The 18,415-nt window shown below is 46.3% G+C and overlaps 1 protein-coding gene across 1 annotated transcript; it reads left to right on the top strand.

The window, feature by feature from the left end:
- Positions 1 to 6,044: 6,044 nt before the first annotated feature.
- Positions 6,045 to 13,442, top strand: LOC311177392 (pepsin B-like; the record flags this gene model as incomplete). Its single annotated transcript, XM_084243366.1, has 9 exons — positions 6,045 to 6,100; positions 6,620 to 6,776; positions 7,938 to 8,055; positions 8,544 to 8,662; positions 9,324 to 9,523; positions 10,652 to 10,774; positions 11,468 to 11,615; positions 12,528 to 12,626; positions 12,853 to 13,442. The coding sequence occupies 9 exons, from the start codon at positions 6,045 to 6,047 to the stop codon at positions 13,003 to 13,005; spliced, it is 1,173 nt and encodes a 390-aa protein (XP_084099492.1). The 3' UTR covers positions 13,006 to 13,442.
- Positions 13,443 to 18,415: the final 4,973 nt, after the last annotated feature.

Below are 18,415 nucleotides of genomic sequence, written 5' to 3'. Positions count from 1 at the left end.
CTGATGTTGCAGACGAAGACTCTCAGAGGAGGACGTTTTGACTTGTGAGGTGGATGCTGACCCCCATGAGATACTCTGGTCTTCAAATGGAAGCTGAAAAATGGGCTGCTCTCCTGTGGTCCTGTCATGTAGCCACCAGGACACACCCCCTTGCTTTTGACAACCCCTTTGTGTCCCCATTGATGGAAACCATATCTGTCATCTTTCCTCAAGGGGGCAGAGAGGCCTTTCCACAGTCCTCTCTGGTGGAAGGAACTCAGACAGGTTTGCTGCGGGTCAGGAAGCTCAAGTCTGTGGTGGCAGAGACGGTGGGGGGGAGAGCCTGTCTGTTCTTCTGAGTCCTATGACAGAAACTGCCTGTGTCCAGCCATTTAGAAACCGTTCATGAGGCAAAATAGGCCCCAAAGTCACCCTGAGCTAATCTCTTTCCTTCTGAATAAACTGGAAATGCAAGAATTTATCTGAGTGCTCTCAAGTTCTTTTCTCTAAATAATGGGTGAAGCCCAATTGTTCCTTTCAGGTCCACATTCCCCTATTGTACTTTCTGGAAGTTTGGGGCTAGCTCACGCTGATGATTTCCAGAAGGGAGTATGTGTTTCGCTCTCTGCCATGAACCACTGCTCATGTCTCTGTGGGTCAGAGCCAGAATGTCTTCTAGAGAAGTTTTTCACAATCCTCAAGGGGGGTGGGGCTAGGAAAAGGAGATATTGAGTCTTCAGATTATACTCCCTGCTTGGTAAAATCTCAGTGGTCTGTCCCATAGCCCCTCAGCATTCTTTCTATCAGAAGTGGTTGGGGGGAAGGAGAAACAGTGTATTGTCATGTCCCCTGCACACGTCTCCTAGGTCTCCAGAGACACCAATTTTCATATCCTGCTCCCCGCAGTTTACCTGCAGAACAGTGCCTTGATCATAACCAACCTCATAAGTGAGCACAGACATGAGGCCAATTTTAAGTCTTCCTGTTCTAGGAAAATATAATACTCAGAGTGTATTAATTAAAAAAACAATACTAACATTAATGATACCTTTTCTTTTGGAAGTACACACTCCAAGTTTTTAGGACAAGGGTCTTAAACTAAAATGCCCACAGAACCAGGCTCCTCCCATAAGTGACTGAACCACGTGACAACAAATCTGTCCCAAAGGATTCTTATACTGTGTTCATTTTTTAAAATTCTTTTTTCTCCTTGTTCTAATTGGATGTTCTCTGACATTGTATTTTTGAGCCCATTAATTCTCTCCGTTGCTTCTGTTTGTCTGCTATTGAGGCCCTGATTGTATTTTTTAATTCAGTTCTAGTGTTTCTTAGCTCTGTTACTTCTGAGGGCCCCTTACATTTTATCTTTATTCTTTTGCTATTATTTTCTATCTCCCATTTTTCTTTTGAGTTCCTTAAGTGTTGTTAGAACTGTTAACCTTTTTTAAAAAAGATTTACTTATTTATGCATATAAGAACTGGGGTACAGGCCAGAGGTGCAAGTGGTGAGAGGACTCACCAGAGACAGAGTGGGGAACAGAACAGGCAGACTGACTGAAATACATTGCTGAGGGGAGCAGCAGGTGAGACAGGACAGGTCTGCTGCTCCATGGGGGTTGCTCCCTGGTGGGCCGGGGATCCAACTTGCACTGCAGAGGGTGCAGATAGCTTCACAGTGCTGCACTTAACCCCTTGCGCCACCAGAAAGGCCCAGAACTGTTAACCTTAAACTCATCTTCAGTCTACAGGATGGAGACTCTTCTCAGGGTTTTGGGTTTTTTTTTTTTGTTATTTTGCTTTCATACTTATGTTCTTCTGCCTCCTCGTTATTAATGTTTATGGTATTAATAGGGACAAATTCCAGGCTGTTGTCTTTGCACCTGTTGAAGTGACCAGAGCACGGGCACCAGAACAGTAGGTATAAAGACCAGGGCATAGGGCATCACAGGGCCCCCTCCTAGAAACGGCAGGAATTTCAACTTCCTGTTGTGCTGTGGGTGCCAGAGTTGAGGGGTGATCCTCAGTGACCCCTTCCTCTAGGCCAGCTCCTCAGTCTTTTTGCTGCTTAGTGTCTCACGTCCGCTTCTACTCCAGGCTATTTTGAGCACTACCTGCAGCTCTGGCAGGGATTATATTTGCTGTGGGGTCACAGGTTGCAAGTTCTCTTTTCTTTTCCAGCACTGAGTCTTATCCTGGAGTGTTTGCTTCTGTTACTAACAGGTGTTTGACCTCTAGTTTGAATAAACATTAGATAACATCTACAAATCATGAAAAAGTTTATGACACATTGTTTAAATTCTAAGATTATCAATAGAATAATATACTTATCAAACTTTTGGAAGACGAAAATGATGAAATAGACAGGTTAAGTTTCACAAAAAGAATAGGAAATAAAAAATGGTCAATATAAAATAATTCAAAAAGGAGAGAAAACAGGACATAGAACGGGCAAAAAGTAGGCGCCACTAGTTAGATTGAAACACAAATTTATCGGTAATTACTATAAACACATATGGATTAAAACCCCAACTAAAGACAGATATTGTCACACGTCAGAAAACTTATCCCCAGGGGGTATTTGCTAGATTTGAGGTTTAATGGGGCAGGAGATTGGGGGAGTTGGAATGGGAACTTTTGATGGGGATAGCTGAATTTCTTTCAGTCTTTTAGGATATAAGAGATGGTTTTGCATTTGTTCTCAAACACCATCCCAGGGAATTCACAATCAGAACCTGGGAAAATCAGAAGTAGATGAATATTTCAAAATCTGCACCTCAGCCTGACCCAGCTCAGTTCCTAAGTGGATTGGGAAGGGCTGGCTGGTCCTTACCCTACAGCAGGACAGAGAGGAGCCCTTGCGGGTGTTGGTGGAGGAGGAAGGTGAGGGGTCCGGTCCTAAATGAGTAAAAAGACTAGTGAACTGGCCACATGTTGTCTCTGACCAAGAGAGAGAGCCATGGAGAAGGTGTTAGGAACTTCTGTCACTTCCTAATTTGAATTTTGGAGTCACAGAAAATGTTCCTTTATGTTTGTGTAGGTTTGGAATTTTGCCACGAGGTGGCAGCAGCATACAGGGTTACACTTTTTAATGTAGACAGGCAGGAAACTTGGATGATGTGAAAAGCCATTGAAATACCTTTCTATCAAAAAATCAAATAAAATAGAAATCTCCCTGTCATCGCTATCACTAACGTTGATATTCTCATGTGCCTTGAAGCAGAAAGAGTGTGAGTGTATGGTGCATAGAGAAGGGTCTGTGGGTGGACGGAGGTTAAGTCTAGCTTGACTTAAAACTCCAACTTGGCCTTTTATTAACTATGTGATCTTGAGGAAGTTAATTTAGCCTTGTAAAGCTCTAACTGGCATAAAGTTGGTGTTCAATAAGTGGGATTTGTTGTTATAAATGTGTCCTCTGTAACTCTTAAGTTTCTCTTTCAAAATATATCTATAAAGGAACATTAACTCAAACATATGGAATGGAATTTCTTTGGTTTTGTGCATAGATTAAAGGCTCTAGGGTAGGTTCATGACAAAGTTCCAGTAGCTTTTCTATGCCACCTACAACATAACTTAGAGAAGTCATTTTGGTAACTGACCTCTTGCAGTAAACCTTATAAAAACTACAATCTAAAAAAAAAAATGTATAAATGGTATAGAGATGGTATTAAGTATATCATTTGGCTGAATTAAAAAAAACTTTAATGGCTCCTTATTGCTTATGGTGTAAAGTCAGTACTGCTTAGCGTGGTGCATAGAGTCTACCTTACAATCTTGCCTATAGAGAAACCTAGGACTACAGTTCAGTGGTTCTACCCATGATGCTCTGGTGTGTTGTAATTAGCCATGAGCCATGTATATAATTTGGTTGAATAGCTAAAATACTGAAGGTACCTAGTAAAGACTGACTCAGCATAGTATTATAGACTCCAGAGTGTTCCTCTTAAAGCATTACTGTCCTTTCCATTTCAAATGGTTTCTTGAAGGAAATCTTCAGAACTGCCAGTAGATTGATGGCAATTGTGCACAGCCAATGCAGGGTCTTTGGGTGGCCTTGGAAGATGAGGAATTGCGTTGAGATCTGCTGTTTCAGCCACGTTGGTCACCATGTTCTCTGGACTCATCACACAACTTCACTCTTTTGTGCCATTGCTCAAGTGTTTCTTCTGCTCCCAGTGGCTTTCCAGACTCCTTGATTCTACATCTAGCATCCTGCAAAGATGTTTACTCCTCAGTGAAGTTTTTCCATTTTACTCCCACTCCCTGCTTGCTTTCAAAACACTGTCATCATCAGGGTGTGGTAACAACACCTGAGAGGAGAGACCCTGGACTTCTAAAACACAATGTGGAGGGCCTCCCTGGTGGTGCAAGGGGTTAAGCACTGGACTATGAAGCAATCCACAGCCTCTGCAGCACGAGTTTGATCCCCAGCCGGCCAGGGAGCTACCCACATTTAACAGCAGACCTCTCCTGACTCGCCTGCTGCTCCCCTCAGCAGTGTATTTCAGTCAGTCTGCCTGTTCTGTTCCCCACTCTGTCTCTGGTGGATTCTCTCACCCCCTGCATCTCTGGCCTATACCCAGCCCTTGTATGCATAAATTATCTTTAAAAATAAAAAAAAAAACCACAATGTTGTAAACCAGCATTACTCGATGAAAAAAAATATGGTCATTATCACTCTTTCATACAACAGACATTGGAATACCTAGAGAGATTGTTACCAATCAGGGTGAGGGGCACCCCAGAACTCCCAAACCTTCCTCCTCTAAATAGGTTCTGCCATCTGTTGCATCAAGATAAAACATACTCTAGTGCATAAGACCTTTAGTGGAAAGGAACTTTAATACAGTTAGTGTGCAATAAAGAGAAGAGAAAGAGTATAGTTGAAATTGCTTCCAATTAAACACCCCAAGTTACCCACCCCCTCATGGGTGAATGCCCAGCCAGACAGGGTTGGCCCAAAGCAGGACCACTGAAGTCCAAAAGCTATCCCCAAGTCTAAGGCACCTGCTGGCAGGGACCCACAGGACAGGGGCAGAAGTGGGCAGGCAAGTCTGAAAGGAAAAGAGCAAAACCAAATCACGATAAAGGCTGCCATTATTAACCTCCCTGCGGTCTCCCACCTACGTCTGTTTCAAGTGTCTCCTGCCATGTTCCCCAAGTCCCTGATATAAGTCCAAGGCACAGAAGCCAGCTCAGCTTCTTCACATGTGTCTCTGTCCCACGTGCCTTGTCCAGTCTCCTTTCTCTGCATCTTTCTTCCTTCCTTGCCCAGTCTCCTCCCTACTCAGCTTTTCCTCCTCCCTCCTCAGCTCCACCTGTCCCTGGGTGGGGCAGGGAAACTGGAAGCTCTGCTTTCCCTGGGGACCACCCTGTTACAAGATCACACTGCCTCAGGACTTGATGTGTCTCCATTCCCGCAGAGCTGCAGATGTTATCATGCAAATTAGTGTTCTTCCACTCCCAGAGCTGTGTGCAGACATGAGCGGAGAGTAGGCATTCAATAAATGTTACCTAATTTGTGAACTAAAAATATGACCGTAAAGAGCAAAGGGTGTCATTGACTATGGGAATCATACAATTAAGACTAGAGATGAGACTGACCCCAAGAGCAAGGAAAAGAAGTGGAGAGAAGACTCTGTAGCTCAAGAAATCGCCTACCCTGCCCTTTGGAGCCAAAGAGCAAATTGTTCCATTGATCTGGCAGAAGTTGCTAGTGCCCATTTCCCAGCAGACACCAGCACCAGGATCCTTTGTCCCCAGGCATGGGACGTGCTTTTGGTAGCAAATCCTAATCTTTAGATTCCATCAGCAAAGCCATTAGTAGCTTTTAAAATTGACTACAAAATGGATATCAAAGTTCCCACTGCTTGCCCGAGGGAACAATAAACAGAATCTATGGATGTGTGAGGGCTCGGGCTGGTACAAAGATAGGAGAGTCGTGCCTAGGCAGGAAAAGTGCAGAGAGGCCAGAATATAAAAGAGAGGCCCAGCCTGGCTCTGGCGTCCCAGCCCGTGGGTCTGCAGCCGCGTCCTGTGTGTTGGTTGGGCACTTGAAAACCAGCACCATGAAGATCCTGGTGGTTGTCTTGGTTTGCCTGCACCTCTCAGAGGGTTTGCAAAGGTACATGTTGGGAGTGAGTTTCCTTGTGATTTCCTGTCCCAAGGGGTCAGGACAAACTAGGGAAATACAAAGGCCCGCAGGACTCCTGAAGAGACAGTGAGATTGTCTTTTGGTGCCATGAGCTCAGCACAATCTGGGGGCCAGGACCTGAAATGAATGGTGTGTGTGTGTGTGTGTGTGTGCATGTAAAAGTGTGGTTGGGAGTTTTGTTGGCTAAGAAGGAAACATGCACAATTCCTGCCTCAAGTTTACAGGGGGACATTTGTTCTCTGGAAACAATACATAAATCAATTAAACAGAATATAACCTGATACATGCGGTATGTCTCCATGCTGGGAATGCTGGTGTGACAGCAGCGGTCAGACCTTGCTAAAATCCTGGAGGATTTCCTGCAAGAGTCCCTTCTTGGGGAGAGTACTTTAGACGCTTGAAGACGCCAGGTCACATGGTTGAAGGGATTTCATGAAGGGGGCAAGATAAGATGTAGCTTATTCCTTTCATGTACCCTCTTCTCTGCAGAGTCATTCTGCGGAAAGGCAAATCGATCCGCCAGACCATGGAGGAGCAGGGTGTGCTGGAGACATTCCTGAAGAGATACCCAAAGGGTGACCCGGCTGCCAAGTACCATTTCACTAATGAAGCTGTTGCTTACGAGCCCATCACCAACTACCTGGATGTGAGTGAAGAGGGAGGCCGTGCCCCTCACCCTGGACCCCTGGCTATTCTTATACACCCACTTAGAGCTCTCGTTGGCTCTGCTTTGGACTAGTTACTAAACCCAAGTCTCACCTTCCTATGGTTTCCTGTCCAAGGGGTCAGAAGGAAAGAAAGCATCTGAATAAGTTGTGCGCTGGTATTATTTAGCAAAGTAGTAGTTCCCTCTCCCCTCTCCTTTCCTGTCATTACTGGCCCATCTCTCTGAAGTCCCACTGATATACCTAAGAGACTCATAGTGAGAATAGTCATGTCAACTGAGAGATCCAAAGGATGAGCTGTCCATGAGCTACAGGGGAAACAAGGAAAACACAATCACAACTGCAAGGAAAATCTCCAGTACCTCCAAACATGACATAGCCCTCTTCCCTTGTGTAAAGTCACACTGGTGCCCAGAGCCAACTATTGGAATGTTCCTGAGGCTACATTGTCTGCTCAGGGCATCTGGACATACTGGTGTCCTCTGGATTGTCCTGAGAGGTATGTTATATAGCATGTCAGGCTAGAAGCCTCTTGAGGGTTCTCCTAAGATGTGTTCAATTCCCACATCTTGTAGATGGAGAAACTAGAGGCAGGAAAGTGACATGACTGTTCCAAATTCACTTAGAACCGAAACCACATCTTCTTGCTTTTCATGCTACTGCTCATCCTAGACTTCCTCGCACCCTTTGCTAGGATGTGACCAGGAGCGAGAAGAAGGGTAGTGGAAGTATCTAGCACTGGAAGAGAAGGGGAAAAAATACCTGTGAGTGTGTGTACTACATGGGAAAGGTGGATGGACACTGAAGAAAGAGGAAAAAGTATTTGCTTCTCCAGCTGCGGGTGTGATGGGATAGGATGGCGATCCTTGGAGGTGTCACCTTATTGCAAAGGAGAAAACATATATAGAAGAGGGTATTGTCTTGCCAGACTAAGTCTTAGGTGGTCAAAGGCTGGCAATTAGAGACAAAGAGTGGAATATTGAGTGGAGTTGGCTCCAGATGGGAAGAAGAACTTGTGGGAGAAGCCTCCTACTCCCTCAACAATGTAAACTGGCCAATATGTGACTTCCAGGGTATCATCTTCTTTCCTATCTTAGGACAAGGTTTAACTGCTTAATGAGGGGACACATCTTTCTTTGCAGAATTTCTACTTTGGGGAGATCAGCATTGGGACACCACCACAGAATTTCCTGGTGCTCTTTGACACAGGTTCCTCCAACCTGTGGGTGCCCTCCACCTACTGCCAAAGCCAGGCCTGTGGTAAGTACCACCATCACCCCCCACCATGGTTGGAAACAGATGGCAGGCAGAACAAGGACCAAGTCCAGAGCTCCTGTGTATATTCACTGTCACAGCCTCCTAAAACTAAGAACATTTGGAAATCTTGCTCTCCATTTACATTCTGTAAGGACTGACAGTTCTGGAGAGAGACAGCAGAAAGAGCCTGGGACATCCGCCTCTTTCTATCTTATTCCTTTCCTTTGGCTCTCTCACAAGGGCCTGAATTCCTGGCACATTTGAGGTGGTCCATCCTTCAGAAAATGGCATGTTGGAAGGAGTTTGGCATTGTCTGTTATGCAAGAGGACAGACTTTTCTGGAGCTAACAGTTTGTCCACAGTACAGAGGACCTGAGGCTGAGATAACCACACCAGCCTTGGTCTGATGACCCCAGGCCATTGAGGATGTTACCTCCAAGTATTTTGGAAAGCAGTGAACCACACGAATATTCAATTCTGTCTCTCTGCAGTCAAACACAACAGGTTCAACCCCAGCCAGTCTTCCACCTTCAGCTACAACGGACAAACCTACACACTGTCCTATGGGAGTGGCAGCCTGAATGTGGTCCTGGGATACGACACCGTTTCAGTGAGTGGTATTCTCTTAGCCTCTGAGGGTCTGTGGTTTGGCTCCTATTTTCTAAAGCCTTGAGCTGTCAGAGAAATCTGCGATTACTAGTTAGGTACAATTTTCCCAGATGCCCAGGGTTGGAAAGGATGCTAAAGGCCATTTAACTCAACCTTCTTCCCAAGACAGAAATTGTTTGCCCCACATTCCTGTCTGCAGAAAGTTCTTTTGTTGTGCTACAGTTGTGTCTTGTGATTTTGCTCTCTGCTTTTGACTCAGCTCTCTAGAACCACATAAAATAAATCTGCTTCTTCTTCTATACTATTTCACTTTGGATATTTGAAGACATGTATTTCACTATTTTCTTATTTCTTGAATCAAACACCTGCAGTTTCTCTACCATTCTTGCACATGGATTATTCAGTATAAAGCAGTCACTGTCCTTTTACCGTTCACAGGTGTGGACAGAAAACAATTGCTCCTGCTGCCCTCAAACTCATACTCTTTCTGCAGATACACAAGGTTGAGTGATGCTTCCACCTTTCACTTTCCAGACCCACCCCCATAATTATGCTCAACTTCCTCTCTCCAGAAAATGTTCTAGATTGCAGACCCTGGGCACGTAAGTTTAGGCAGGATTTGTCCACCTGAGTTGACAAGCTCTTCTGTCTGCTTGCCCCAGGTCCAGAACATCGTCATCCGTAACCAGGAGTTTGGCCTGAGTGAGAGTGAGCCCAGCAACCCCTTCCTCTACTCAAACTTTGATGGGATCCTGGGAATGGCCTACCCGAAGCTGGCATCAGGGAACTCCCCAACAGTCATGGAGGAGATGCTGCAGCAGGGCCAGCTCACTCAGCCCATCTTCAGCTTCTACTTCTCCCGGTGAGAGCCCTTGATCTGGGAAGCAGTGAGGCCCTGTGGGGACTTGGGACACTCGCCATCAGACAGGACCAGGCTATAAAGTTTGCTGACATAATGAGTATAACTTGCTATACACATAATGAGTATAACTTGCTATATACCTTTCTGAATATTTGTAATTACATTTTTGGGAAGAATTTTATTTCAAATGCACTGGAAGAATCTTTAAGGCTAGAAGCCATAGGATGACCCTTTTTTTAAAAATGGGCAATTTTCCCTCAACATTTGCTTAGTAAATCTGGAGTTGACTGTAACTAGATCTGCATAGCTGCAGAGGCAGAGCCATATAAGAAATTCCTAGTAAGGAGAACAATAATGAAATGATAATTTTGATTATAAACATCCCTTGCTTTATAAAGTGTTGCTGAGACTATGATTTCAAATGACATCTCAAAATTCCTATTAACTTCATTTGAGGAAACAGACTCAAATAGTTGACGTCACTCAAAGTCACCAAGTAGTAGTTGTGAAGTCAAGACTCAAATGCAAAATCTGGATCACAAATCCAGTATTTTTTTACCCCACCTGGTATTGAAATTTCTTGGCAAACTTTACTCCTCCACCCTTATTTCTTAAACACATGGTCCTCAGGGTACTTGAAGTCCAAATGTCTTTAGTCTATGACTCATAGACTCAGGGTGGGGAACACCAGAGCCCCAAAACCCTTTAACATGGTCTAATTACCAACCTTACGGAGAGAAGTGCCTCCATCAGACTGGAAATCTCCATAGAGTCCCCTTCCACGTGTTCTCAGAAGCATTTCCTCTTATCCTTTCTTTGTCCCAGAGAGGGTTGTTCTGGGATGTTTTTAGTTTTTTTCCTTTTCTTCAGGTTTCTGTTTTCCAATTCTAACTTCTCCCTTTTGGGCATAGTCTGTGTTTTCATTTCTTTGATGCTCTAAGTGTTTCTCTGAGAAGTGTCCTCTCCCTTGTGCCTGGAGCCAGGCAGAGTCTCAAAGTGCACTGGGGTTGGCACCTCCTCATTCTGTGGTATCTGTGTCTGAGGGAGGGAAAGGGGAAGGAGAGGGGAGAGAGGAGCTGCCTGAACATTTGTGCTGTGGGAACTCATATTCTTGACATTTCTCCCCAGTAATCCAACCTATCAGTATGGCGGAGAGCTCATCCTGGGAGGTGTGGACACCCAACTTTATTCTGGTCAGATTGTCTGGACTCCTGTCACCCAGGAACTCTACTGGCAGATTGGCATCGAGGAGTAAGTAGAGAGCTCACTTCCTGTGGGTCATGGACACATCCAGGGTGTTCGTCCAGTATGAATGTATTTCCTATTTCTGTCATGGCTGATTCCTTTCATCCACACCTCACAGATTTCTTAAAAAAAATCACCAAACTCTGAGGCTGAGGTTGTCATGGAGCTCAGTGGGCTCTGGAGCCCGGCTCTGGACTGAGCCTTCCGAACTGGTGACTAAGCTTTGCTCTGCCAGCAGGTTGGTGGTTCCCAGAAAACATGAATCCGTGTTTTTGTTCTCGGAAGCTGCATTATTCCAATCTGCACAATCTCCACCTCTTCTGTTATCTGTTAAAGTGTAGCTGCCATTGGTGTTTTCCATGTGCCAGACACTACACTTTCACAATCACTTGTGTACAATTTCTACAACCACACTATATGGAGGTCAGCAGCATATTTCATCCACAGATAAATCAAGACTCAGAGGTGGGGTAATTTATCCACAGTCACACAGTTTACATATTTCAAGATCTCACCACCAGCAGATCTGATCCCAAAGCTCTTAATCATGAATCAGTCACTTCCACACTTAATGGCCCACAAGAATTCTCCATCACAATCGCATGAAGACAAAATCCCTTTGGTCTGGGAAGCAGGTGGTGATGTGTTCCATGTGTGGCAGAGGCGTTTGACTCTCTTGGTGTTGCTACCCCTCTGCAGGTTTGCCATCGGTTACCAGGCCACCGGCTGGTGCAACGGGGGTTGCCAGGCAATTGTGGACACCGGCACTTTCCTGCTGGCTGTTCCCCAGCAGTACTTGAACTCCTTCCTGCAGTCAACTGGAGCCCAGCAGGCCGAGAATGGTGATGTGAGTAACCAGAAGCCAAGCCCTGAATAGCCAGGCAGCCCCCACATAGGAGCCTGAATGCAATGAATTGGCGAGAGAAGAGGAGGGTCTGGGTGGGGACTTGAGTCCCTGGTGGGGACACAACATGGCATTTCAGGCCTGAGCCCTCAGTGCAATGAAGGGGGCAGTGGGAGCAATATCGGCTCCATCCGGACCGTGAGGGGCTGAATGGTGGTCGGCATGTGTTGATATGGGTGATAGGCCCTCAGACCACATGTCACTGTGGTCTGGTCACTGTCATCTGCACTGACAAGGACAATGCATTTCTCCATTCCACTTGGGTTTCCTTCTAGGAATATACCTTTGGGTTTCATTCCATTCGTCTCTTGTCCCCACCTCTGCCCCACTTTGTACACATATCTGCAGCTTGTGTCTCCCTGCATGCAAGCGTGTAGGCCCAGAGTAAATTTTGGTTCCTCTCTCTCTCTCTCTCTCTCTTTTTCTCTCTCTACCGCTCCCTCCCCCTGACTCTCCCTCTGTGTATTTGTGAGAGACAGAAAGGAAGAGGGACAGATGAGTAAGTGCAGAGGACACACAGATGTGGGTGTGAGAGTGTATAAGGTGCGATTCTACAAGAGTAGTCTCACGCTATTTTTTCTGTAATGTCTGAGGTTAGAAATTGTGTTCTAGAATGAGCTTAAATCTATCACTATATTAATAAAACTGAAGTCTAAGAGCGGAGATGTGTTTAAGGAGAGAATTAAAGAAAACAAGGGGTCCTATGACCAGGAATCAGACCTTGCCTTCCATGCTCCAAAATAGCCTCTGCTGGAAGGACAAGAGGGAAATTTGTTACAGGAAAAAGAGGGAACTTTGGTCCTTTTTCTGGGTTCCCATGCCTCTGATCACCTCATTTTGCCTCTTCTCTCCCAGTACGTGGTTAACTGCAACTCCATAGAGAGCATGCCCACCATCACCTTCGTCATCAGCGGGTCCCAGTTCCCTCTGCCTCCCTCTGCCTACGTCCTCAATGTAAGTGTCCACTCCTCAGCTCCCTGCCTATGGCTTGGAGGGGCCAAGCAGACACTCAGTGTCCCCACGCACACATGACAGCTGTGGGAATCCCCAGGGGCGGGATTGAGGGTGAATGAGAGTCAGAGGCGTGTATCATGGAGTGCAGGGTAGTGGAGTTGGGGGTTCCTATGGGAAAGGTCTCGACCATCTGCTGGTTATATCCTCATGTCCTTTGTCTCTTCAGAACAATGGCTACTGCAGGCTTGGGATTGAGGCCACTTACTTGCCCTCGCCCAATGGACAGCCCCTGTGGATTCTGGGAGATGTCTTCCTCAGGGAGTACTACTCTGTGTACGACATGGCCAACAACAGGGTGGGGTTTGCCCCCTCTGCCTAGACTAATGTGGCCCCCCATCTGCAGGATTCTGGGACGACCCCAGTGTTCCTGTGGGTGGAAGGCAACATTTTTGACAGGCTCAACCCCTTATTTCCTGCAACTAATAAATCATGAATCTCTTTCCCTCTTTGTTTCTTTCTTTTTTTTTTCCTGTGTTCTACTTTTAGTTGTTTATTTAAAATTGAAACTTAGCAACAGTTTTATTTAGGAGATCTGTGGATTGATCCATGGGAGAGAAAGCAGGAGAGGAAGCTGCTGAGTGTGGAAGTTCACACAGATATTAAACACACGGCACAGGAGGGGCTCTCTGGAGGTTGTCACCCAGCCCAGCACTCTCTCCTTCCAGTTTTTTCTTCTCATTCTTAGAAAAGAATGCAAATCACAGCAATCACTAATGTAAGAATGTTAAAGAGGTGGGGAAGCTTAGGAGCATTTCAAACAGATGTTCTCAAGGTGGCTCTGTTCAGAAAACTTGTGTTTTGAGGGTAGCAGCACAGTTTTAATGAATTTGATATTATCTGCCATTTTCATAGTTCCCATTACTTCCTGGGGTACTCTAGCTGCTTTACCTATTCCCCGTATAGGGCCTGAAACATTTGAGTTTAAATCCTAATCTTATATCATAGTGGAAGGAGCTGAGGCATGAAAAAAGTGATCATACATTCATGTTAAAATCAGGTCCAGGCTGAATGTAATAAATATTTCAATTGTGTTGCAAGCAATGAGGCTGCTGTATGCAAGCCATCAGCGCACGCAGATAGAAATGAGGCATGGCTTTGATTTCTTAGGAATTTTCAACCAAATAGAGCATTTTGCTTTTAAGCATGTCCCCTGTTTGAAGTAAGAGCAGTTAAGCTGAATTTTATTAACAATCATTTAGAGCAGTTTCTTTCAATGCAGAAATGTTGCCCCCAGGGAATTAAAAAAAAAAACAAAACCAGTCTAACTCTGGTAACTTCAACATGTTTCAACCAATATAATTATAATGAAAGTTGCATTTAGAAAGAAAGTATGCAAAGCATTACTAATCCCCTTGTAGTGGAGGATGTGGGGGTATATATTTTCCTGCATCATTACATCAGTCCCCTGTACTAACACAGAATGGAGTTGATCTTAGTGAATGGTGTTGGCCCTAGGTCATTCCTCTTTTCTTTTTTCTTTTCCCAAAGATTTATTTTTATACAAGAGCTGGGGTACAGGCCAGAGGCGTGGGGGTGAGAGGATTTACCAGAGACAGAGTGGGGAACAGAACAGGCAGACTGATGAAATACACTGCTGAGGGCAGCAGTGGGCAAGGCAGGAGAGGTCTGCTGCACCATGTGGGATTCTCGCCGGCCAGCTGGGATCGAACCCACGCTGCTGAGGCTGCAGACAGCTTCACAGAATGGTGCATAGCCCGCTGTGCCATCAGGGAGGCCACATTTCTCTTTTCTTTCATGGTATTTCTCTTAGGGATGAAATAGACTCTTTTTGCCCAAGGGAACAAGCTGCAGGTCAACCCCAATTCACCTCTATCCCTTTCCTCTGCCTTATCAGCTACTGTTCCTGCCTCAGTACCACCTCTACATGCTCTGACTTTTGGCCTGCATTCCATGGAACAAAGATCTTGAGTCAGAGATATAATTTCTAGAAAGTTCTCAGTATAGTTACTGAGTTACAACCAGATCCCAGCTATCACGAGTCACCTGAGATTATCAGGATGTACTAATCCACTGGAACACACATGGTTGGTAAAACCAGAGTTAGAAAATTTGATCTGCTCCTGGATTCTAGAAAGTAACACCCAGCAGAGACTCCCTCACAGCTTAAAGTGTGTTCTGCCTTGTGTATCAATGTGGAGTGGGGTGAGATTTATCACTGGTATATGAATATTCTCTGTCTCCTGTAACAGCTCTGTCCCCACCACACTAAATAAAAATCCTGCCTGTTCAATTCTTCTCTCTTCTGTGATGGGGTGACTGGGGTAGGGCAGGGAGGAAGGAGAGACAGGCAGGGGAAGGAGAGCGAGAGAGAGATTTATGAACCACAGTGGTGGGCGGAAAGAAGGAATTCACAGAGAAAGAGCTGGAAGGTAACACAGAAGTGAGAAGGGATAGAAACGTTGGAGGGTGGAGGTGAAGACAGAAATTTGGGGTTTCTTGAGAGAGAAGTTCCAGAGCAGTATCTCTGCAAGGGAATGTAGGATGGAGAGTTTGAGAAATGTTGGTTATGCTTATTAATCAGAGCCTTTCAGCGTTCTTCAAGAGATGAAGGAGAGAGACTATGTTATTTTCCTCTTTAATACCCTGGTCTGGGCCTCCCCAGTGGCGCAGCGGTTGAACGCTGGGTTGCGAAGCTGCCCGCAGCCTCTGCAGCGCCAGTTCGATCCCCGGCTGCTCCCCGGCCACCAGAGGAGGGTCCCACATGGCGCGCAGACCTCTCCTGCCGCCCGCTGCTCCCCTCGGCAGTGTACTTCGGTCCTTCTGCCTGCTCTGCTCCCCGCTCTGGCTCTGGTGAATTCTCTCACCCTCCCGCGCTTCTGACTGTGCCCAGTGCTTGTATAAATAAATAAATAAATAAATAAATAAATAAATCTTAAATAAATAAATAAATAAATACCCGGGTCTTAGAAGTCTTGCTGGTTACAAGTGCTCAGTAAATATCTCCTGTAACACTAAATTAATAAGAATATATATGAGATAAAATCTCTTAAAGGGAATTCTGCCTGAGAGCGGCAGGAAAGAGGAAGGTCTCACAGAGGAGTTGTTAGATTTGGGAAGCTGGTATGAGTCGGAGCTCTCCCAGTAGAGAAAGTGAGAAGAGACGGCTCATGCCAACGGATGGCCTCAGCGCAGCAGAGGCTGGAAAGAGTTGGTGTGATTATAGAGCAGCAGGAATTGGAAGCTGGCTGGTGGCTGGAACACACAGTCCCTGGAGGGAACAGCAGGCAGTGAGGCCACCCAGGTGGGCTGAGGTCAGCCGGGCAGAGCCTTGCTTCCACTCCGGGCTTCATCCAGCTTTCAAGGGACCCATGAGTCAGGACATGATCGGATGTTGGCTTTAGGAGGAGAGGTCTGCTGCTGGCGGGGCTGCTACTCGGTATCCTCAGGCCACCGGTTCCTGCACTTGCTCCATCCTTCACATGATTCCTGTAGACACAGCCCCGGAGAGGGGCTGACCTGCACTCCTGGCGGCTTCTGCTCCAGAACCCTGGCTGAGTCCATAGCTCAGGATCGTGGCTGAGAGACCTAAACAGAGATGCAGGGCCCCTTTCTCTCTGACCTCTACACTCAGGATTTAGAGCCAGCCAAAGCAGCAAGCTCACAGCTTCTCCCTCTATTGATTGTATTCTTATTCTCTTTATCATCCCCAAATCACCCCACACCTTAAAAACTGATTCCCACTGTCCTAATGGAATGTTTCGACTGAGGCCTCCTGCTCTCTCACTGTAGAAGACTGGGAGGAAGGATATTATCTTCTATAAGAAGATTTGATGCACAATGAGCTCTCTGAAGCTGGCCACTGCAGATAGGGGCCCTACACCCTCAACCCTGGGAATGGCACAACTAGGGAGCTGGAAGCAGGCCCTGGGCTGGATGGCGGGTGCCGCTTCTGCAGCTCTTCCATTTTCATTTGATAAGGAAGCCCCTATTGGCTCAGACCTTATATAGAGAGCCTGGCCCCCCCGGCTTGTGCTGGGACTGCAGCAGATATGGGGAGGTTGCTACTTTGGGCTCCCCTCCAGCAAGGATCAGGGGACACCAAGCTGCAATATGCAAAGACTCTGGACTTTCCCATGCTATTTCTCTTTTGTTGGCCCCTGCTTTGTCAGGCTGCTGGTTTTCTCTCCAGGGCTGAGTGAAGAGGCAGCCTCTGTGCTTTAGAAAGTGCTGCAGCAACAAAGATCTGCATTCAAAGGCTTAACAGGTGTGTCCCTGCAAGTCAGGTCTCCCCTGTATGTCACTGTCTCCCCTGGATGGAATGGTTGTGCCCCAGAGCCACCCCTGCCAACATGCTCCATGTTTCTCTACTTCCCTTCCTCCCTCTCCTCCACCCCCGCCACCCCTGCATCAGTGAAGTGCCATTTAGTCCTAGGCCCTGAGTGCAAAGAGAGGCAAGAGGGGAGTGAGGAATACAGCCTCGAGCAAGTAGGAGGTGTCTGGGTTGAGACTGGGGGATTCAGATCAAGGTGGCTTCATATTTCTGTTCTACACACACCATCCACTCATCAGTATTTATTAAGAAGCTACCAAGGGGCAGCCATTGCATCTTTTTTTCTAACAAGCAAATCTAGATATTACTAGACAGCCCTTGACTTCTGTTCAATCCCTTGCACATTCATCGTCCAATTTTATGGAAGAAAAACATGGAGTCAGCCATGCTCACAGGGTTATTCCATCTCTGACAAGGGTCTGGGAGCCTCAGTCTGGGGTGGGGAATCTCTTGTCCGAGCAGTCACCCTGGGTCTGCGCCCTAGAGACAGGGCACCAAGCTGGGGCACCACCTCTGTAGTTTCCAATCTGAATCCTGCTGCCTCTTTCTCCCTCTCTGCAATATCTACTTAATAGAGTCACTCTTTAATTTTTATTTTATATATTTTTTACATCATTTTTCATTTTTGCACAATGTAAGCATTTTCATCTTGGTTATAGTCCCCATACAACCCTCCCCCCCCAGTTTTGATCCTACTCTCTCCTCCCCACCCTGTAGTGTGTCTCTGGTTTATAGTTGCTTGTTGATTTTGATTTTTACTTTATTATAATTAGTCTTTTCCTGGTCCCTTATTTAGGTTTTTTAAATTCCTGCTATGAGTGAGACCATCTGGTATTTTTCTTTTTCTTTCTGGAAACAACCCAAATGCCCATAGACAGATGACTGGATCAAGAAGATGTGGTACATGTACACAATGGAATATTACTCAGCAATCAAAAAGATAAACACATGCAATTTGCAGCCTACATGGATGGCGCTGGAAGGGATCATGCTCAGCAAAATAAGCCAGAATAGAGTCATTCTTAAGAGACTCCCTGCTCTCCCCTACCACCTCTCTTGCCATCTGTTCTGGCCCAGTGCCCATGAGGAGGGACAGGTGCTGCTCCAGCGCTCAGACTCACGGCAGGCACCATCCAATCCCAAAGCCCCTTGGAAGGCTGTGGTTTAGCCCGAGGACGCTGGACACCAGAGCGGGCGTGAGCAGCTGCCAGCGGGGTCTCTGCATTTCAGTGTGAGGCGGTTCAGCCAGCTGCCCACGCTGAGCATGCAGTTGAGAGCAGATAACTGAGCCCTGGCTTCAGGTGACACACGAAATCTGGGGATCCGGTCACTGGGAGCCTTAGTCACTGTCTCTGGAGAGGGGCCCCTGGTGTCATTAAGGAACACTCAGTGCCCACTGCCTGCTAGGTACTGCCGCTCCAGTTATCTCGCCTGATGC

Source organism: Talpa europaea, assembly GCF_964194135.1.
Source record: "Talpa europaea genome assembly, chromosome: 9".
Taxonomy (NCBI): Eukaryota; Metazoa; Chordata; class Mammalia; order Eulipotyphla; family Talpidae; genus Talpa; species Talpa europaea.
Note: the sequence above shows the minus strand (reverse complement) of the source record. Positions and strands in the feature narration are given on the sequence as shown.